General features: G+C 42.4%; 1 protein-coding gene across 1 annotated transcript; it reads left to right on the plus strand.

Annotated features, from left to right (window-relative positions):
- Positions 2682–3179, plus strand: LOC109821325 (uncharacterized mitochondrial protein AtMg00300-like). The gene is made up of 2 exons (XM_020387515.1): positions 2682–2826; positions 2938–3179. Exons 1-2 carry the CDS (start codon positions 2682–2684, stop codon positions 3177–3179), a joined length of 387 nt encoding a protein of 128 aa, XP_020243104.1.

Below are 6563 nucleotides of genomic sequence, written 5' to 3' on the forward strand. Positions count from 1 at the left end.
TGAAGGAAAACATACTGCTGGGAGACAATATCAGTCACATGACCATGAAACTACACCTAATGTGAGACGAAGACAAATTATAGATGAGTGATCTGCATCAACCAGTGATAATTCGATGGGAAGAATGTATGAATCGAATCCTAGATTTTTCTCAGAGGAACCAAATGAGAGTGGACAGAGATTGAGTTTATTCTATTGTAAGGGATGCAAACTCTCTATTATGCCCCACTTGATCCATAAATGTTTATCATCTATCTATATGTTTGCTACATGATTTAAATTCAATATTTTTTTATCAAATCAATCTCTACAAAATTTAAAAATTTGAAATAAAAATTTTAACCACGTGCATTGCACGTGTAATCTAACTAGTACTATTAAATAAAGGAGGTTCTCCTCGTGGTAATATGTATGCTTCCTAACGAAAATTATGTATGCTTCCTAACGAGAATTTGTTACCTCGTCATGGACAGACAAAAAATTAACTAGATTGGTCTCAACAAAGTTCACACTACATAAACATGCAATATTATTTCTGGTTGTTGTGTTTGGATAGATTCCAACTAAAGATAAGCTCACACAGTTTGGTATTGATGATGGTTTTTTAATCTTATCTTAACGTCAGATGATGATGATGGTTGGGTTTGTATAGAAGCTCGAAATTCATATAGTTTGGAATGATGCTATATATTGGATTAAAGACAATGTAGAGCCAACTTTACATATATTGGATTAAAGACCGCTCGATAGTAGTTTGGTATTGTTGATGACAAATTTCTTATTTTAATATCTCTTTTTGATCAATACGTAAAAAAGATGTAAATTGGTTTTTGAATTTACTGCATATTTATGTGCATATTGAAGAGAACGGCAGCGGATCTCACTTGAGAACGGAGGCGAATGGCGGCGTGCATCTCGCCTGCAGATCTGGGAGTCGGAGCTCGCCTACAGGCATCGGAACTCACCTGGTTTGGCGTGGAGAGGCGAGGAAGTTCACCTGGAGCGCTGGAGTTCGAGGAGCTCACCTGTTGGAGGCGAGGTCGCCTGCGGGCGAGGGGCTGGACTTCGAGATCGCCTGCGGGCCTTGCATGGAGAGCTCGCCTGATGGCTTCGTGGTGGAAGCCAGCTGGATCGCACAACTGACCTAGGGTTTTCCTATAAAAGGGAAACCCTATTCACGAGCTGAATGAGCCTCATCTCGCGTTTTCTCTGATCTGAGGAGTGGCAGCGGTTCTCAAAGGCGATTTAAGAAGCAATTTTTTGGTCAAGAAAATTGAGATTGAGGTGATTTATTCAGTTGAATAAATCACACACGATACTGTAGAGAGATCTCAAGTTTGAGAACTTCTCTTTGCAAGTTTGTAATTTCTTGTGTAAGAAATTATTTGTGTGGCTCCCATAGATGTAGGCAAGTTTGCCGAACCACGTAAATCTGTTGTCCTATCTGATTTACTTATTGCTTTATCTGTGTATTCGTTATTGCTTGGGTTGGTCGTTCTCTCTCTGGGTGATTTAGCTTCCGCAGCTGTCAAGTGGGCGTCCCTCACTCCCAACAATTGGTATCAGAGTCCTTTATTCAGATTAGTGGTGGTAGAACTTTTGATCTGAGGTGGTGCTTGGTTATTGTGTGGTGCACACAAGGTATTTGTTAAAATTTCCCGAGAGAGGCAGTTTTACTAATACAAGCGGAGAATGACGTCTACCAGTAAAATTGTTAAAGTTGGAAAGTTTGAGATCGAGAAATTCAATGGGAAGAATAATTTTTCCTATTGGAGGATGCAGATGAAAATTCGCTGGTTTCATAGAAATTGCACAAGGCTTTGGTAGGAAAAGAAAAGAAGCACAAATATATATCAGATGAGGATTGGGAAGAATTAAATCTCGAAGCACGAGCGTCGATTATCCTATGCATTGAAAGGGACGTTGCTTTCTTAGTGGATGGAGAGGAAACAACTACGGGCGTATGGTCAAAGTTAGAGAGTACCTTCATGACGAAGAGTCTAACAAATCGGATCTATTTGAAATTCAAATTGTATACTTGCAAAATGAAGGAAGGTTCTTCAATACGGGAATATATCTATAAGTTTGATAGGATCATATCGGATTTGAAGGACATTGATATGAAAGTAGAAGATGAGGATCAAGCACTTCTGCTATTTCTTTCTTTACCAACATCTTATAAGAACCTGATACAAACATTGATTCTCGTAGGTGACAATTTGAAGATGGATGAGACTAGAACGGTGCTTCTGGCAGATGATCTTTAGAAAATTACAACTAGTGATATGGCCACTAGTAGTAACAAGGAGAAAGCACAAGGATTGTTTGTAAGGGGAATGAGCAATGAGCAAGGAAAAGGCAAGGGAGGAAAGTCTAGATCGAAATCAAGACCTCTTGCGGGAAGACTGTGTTTTAAATGCAGTGAGCTTAGGCATTTCAAGGTTGACTGTCCTAACAAGAGAGTATGTGAGAAAAAGAACAATAATAAAACCAAGAGGAGAGAAGGCAAGGAAGAGGCGGGTTATGTCTCAGAGAAAGGGAGCGATAAAGAATGCTACGTTGTTACGGGTAGCGAAGATATCTCTAGTAAGTGGATTCTTGATTCGGGTTGCTCTTACCATATGTGCCCAAATAAGAAGTGGTTTACTAACTATAGAAGCATTGATTATAGAACCGTATTGATGGGGAATAACCATGCTTATAAAACAGTAGGGCTTGGCGATATCAAAATCAGGATGCATGATGGAGTGGTCAGAACCCTGACGGATGTGAGGCACGTTCCTGACTTGCAGAAGAATCTTATCTCAGTTGGTGCTTCGGACTCCGGTGGTTGAAGAAAAGTAACAGAGAACATAGTAAAGAAAGTTGTTCGGGGTTCCTTAGTAGTGATGAAGGGTATTCGTCATAGTAATCTATATACTCTCTCGGGTATAACAGTTGGAACTAATGGAAGTGACGGAGACCCATGTGAGCACACTCGGTTATGGCATAAGGGGCTTGGGCATATATCAGAGAAGGGTCTAGATCTGCTTGGTAAGGAAGGTTTGCTGAAGAACATGAAGAAACCTTACATGGACTTTTACGAGGATTGTGTGTACGGAGAGGTGCATAGGGTCCAGTTCTTGAAAAGTAAGCACAAGAGCAGAGGCATATTAGACTATGTGCATACAGATATTTAGGGTTCGGCTCAGACAACTTCCAAGGGTGGTTTCAGGTATTTTATCTCGTTCATAGACGATTATTCTAGGTATGCTTAGATTTATTTGTAGGCATCAAAAATTGCCTATAGGTTCTCACAAACAGCTCGAAGCTAAGAGAAAATGATGAATCTCACTATCCGAGTTACAAAAGCTTATTGTCGTTGATGAGCGCATGAAGTAAAGTCGACGAACCATCGGAAGCAACGGAATTACAGAATAACGAAGATACGAGCTGATCAGGAGCTTTGCGTCGCTTTAAAAGTCAAAGCGCCCCTCGTGTCCCATCTCACCCCCATGCGATTCAACCATGGGAGCTTGTATATATCCTCGCCGGCTTTCCTCCACACTTTGGATCACGTAATTCTGAGTTCGGATGACGAAGATACGGCAGAAACGGACAGAACACGCGAAACAATGCTTCAGGCCTCAGCGAGACACCCATAGGTGTCTCAGCCAAAGTTTAGCCGAGACACCCATAGGTGTCTCGGCCAAAGCTTGGCCGAGACACCCACGGGTGTCTGCAGCCCCAAAAATAATTTTTTGTCAGATTTAAGCTGTTTTTCGATCGTTAACCGTCTGGATTTGTTCCAACTGATAAAATATCATCCAAGAACATGGTTAAGTGGTTATAACTGAAGATAAGAGTGAATTGGTCATTCCTATCTGAAAATAGGGCTCCTGAAGCCTATAAATACAGCCCCAGGGCCTTTATTTTTTTGAGATCTGGAATTCTTGAGCGTTGATGAAGCCTTGCTGGATTGAAGACTGAAGCAGCATGAATTTTAGAAGAGAGTAGGAGATCAGATCGAGTTCGTTAGTATAAAGAAGAGGAGCTCGCCAGATCTACACTTTTCCGGTTCTTTGCCTTGAGATTGCCCTGTTGCGGTAATATCGAGAAGAGTGATTATCTTGCTATTGTCGAGATAATTGCTTCGGTTTCTTAATTCCTTAGCGAATCAACGAAGCTCCGGATCTAATTTGATCGTTTGGTGGTCTACGGATATCAGCATCCCTGTCACAGGCCAAGATCCCATGCAAGCAGTGGAGGATAAACGTCCGTTCCCTTACATTTGTTTTGACGAGAGTTGTATTTTTTCGTTTTTATTGTGTAAGAGTCTTATAAAAAGACTATCTTTTTTGTTTTTATTGTAATGACTGAAGTTGTAATGAATACATCAATGAAGACATCAACTTTCTTCCCAAACAAGCTGGTGACCACAGTGGGAGCCAACAGCTTCGCTGGCGAAGTTGTCATGTCACAACCAGCGATCAAGATCCTGGCGAATGAAGAGGTCGAATATGAGTTTGAACAGCAGAAGTTCAAGGAATACTTGTCCTCTAGATCCGCCTCTCTTTGCAGATCCAAAAAAGTTCGCTGGTCTTCCGATATGAAGACCCGAGAAGATGATCTCCACATCGCTATCGCTACAGTTGTAAATCGCAACGTGTCGTCGATATCCGACGAAGTTAGATCAGTGGATCTGAACTCCTCCTTGACCAAAGAGTCAATTGCTAAAGGTGCATCAACGTTGTCAAAGAGGGCGCGCCAAAGATAACGTCAACGTCTTGCACGTCAACTTGCTAAGGCTTTGGAGCCAATGGATGAGATTCGCTATAATATGGATCTGAAATCTAGGCAGCGCCAAGAACAACAATGGCAGTCGAGCAACCCCTCCTCCAAAACAGAAAAGAATGAATGGGTCCGTGTTAAAAGGACCCGCTCTGCCCTTAAGGAGTGAATCCAAAAGTGTCGTGTATTACTTGCACATGCCCAAGTCCTTGTACGGAAAGCACAAGAAATGCAGAAGGAAGAGGCAATCAGAAAATTGCCTAAACAGAAACGGGTTTGGATGCCAAAGGTTAAATCAGCGCTTAAGGCAAAAATAAACGAAGTTACCATTAAACCTTCATCAACTCCAGATCCCACTCCATTTGGTAGTGTGGACCTCACCAAATTCAGAGTTTCTTTGAAAGACCACCTTGGTCCTCTCCCCGAAGATCAACGTAAAGCACCTATTAAGGAGCGATTGGGACCGTTGAAAGGCTCCCAAACAACTATTCAGGCTAGGGGTCGTACTAATCCTCCCAGTAATAAAGGGAAAGCTCTTATGACCAACCGCATCGGATTATGAGTCGAAGTATAAGAGCCCGTTAGAGTTTCGGCTTACGAAGGCGTAAATCTGAACGAGTGACTCTTAGAGACACCAATGAAGCGTCATATCCCCAGAGAGAAACATGTTCGTCTGATGACGATATTATACCTAGGAAGTCGTGCCAACACATGATAGGTTGCTCCAGTCATCAAACCGATGAGTTGTACTATCAGGCGACAAATACGAACAAGTCTCGGAAGAGAAATGTCCAAGAGACAAACTCTCGCTGTCCGTGTGTGAAAATCATCAAGGCAGTATTGTCAGAATGCAGCTGCCACGAGACTACTCCCCAGAGGGTCTCAGTATTTAAACGAATCTCTACTGAAACGTCCGAACTAAAGACGAGGCATTTTTGCAGAAGAAGGCCAACCGGCTTAGGTAACGAGTTCCCTCGAGTAACTATCAACATGGCCGACAAGGGCAAGTCCTCGCGATACTTCAATCCTGAGTCTTTTGCAGAAGTATCTCGGCGCATGACTTGGCTATGGTCTAGAACTGTTAGACCTAGACCCAGGAGGTCACGGTCCTCCAATGACGAAACGTCAGATGCTTGCTCTGCGTTAGCTTCTGACGATACAGCATCCGGTGCAGGGCAATCTTATGAATCATTCATGATTAATGCCGAAAAAATGTCTAAAATTCTCAAGGATGCTTTAGCTAAGCAGAAAGAGAATTTTAAATTCGAGATGGAGATGGCTATGTAGGAGATGAGAGACATGCACAACCAACAAATTGCGGTGCTGACGAATCAGTAGGGAGAGTCCAGCCATTGCAATAATCTTAACCAAGCTGATAGCGACCGAGAAGTGGATGAGAATGCCAACATGGACACCCCTCCCATTGACAACAATGCTAGTGGTGGTCCCTCGGATGATAACAATACGAAGGAGGACCACGTCACTTCTCCTCGGAATCACTCAAAGAAAGATAAGAACAAGGATAAGAAGATGAGAGACTTGGAGAGCAAAATCAATGCGTTGATGAATGCTCAAGAAGTGAAGAAGTCTGGGATACTCTGTCCTTACCCGAGAGAGTGGGAATCAATCCCATACCCGGCAAAGTTTAATTTGATCAACTTCATGCCATTTGACGGAAAGGGTTCCTCCACTCAGCACTTAATATACTTCAAGTCTCATTTGGGAATAATCTCCGGAAATGAGCCCTTGATGGTACGGTTATTCATTGGCACTCTTGAGCAGCCTTCAATTGG

The sequence above is a fragment of the Asparagus officinalis genome, chromosome 8 (genome assembly GCF_001876935.1).
Source record: "Asparagus officinalis chromosome 8, Aspof.V1, whole genome shotgun sequence".
In the NCBI taxonomy this organism is placed as follows: domain Eukaryota; kingdom Viridiplantae; phylum Streptophyta; class Magnoliopsida; order Asparagales; family Asparagaceae; genus Asparagus; species Asparagus officinalis.

Coding starts and splice junctions, on each gene's coding strand:
- LOC109821325 (XM_020387515.1), top strand. CDS start 2,682: ATGGGGAATAACCATGCTTATAAAACAGTAGGGCTTGGCGATATCAAA. Junction 2,827..2,937: donor AGTTGGTGCTTCGGACTCCG/GTGGTTGAAGAA, acceptor CGGGTATAACAG/TTGGAACTAATGGAAGTGAC.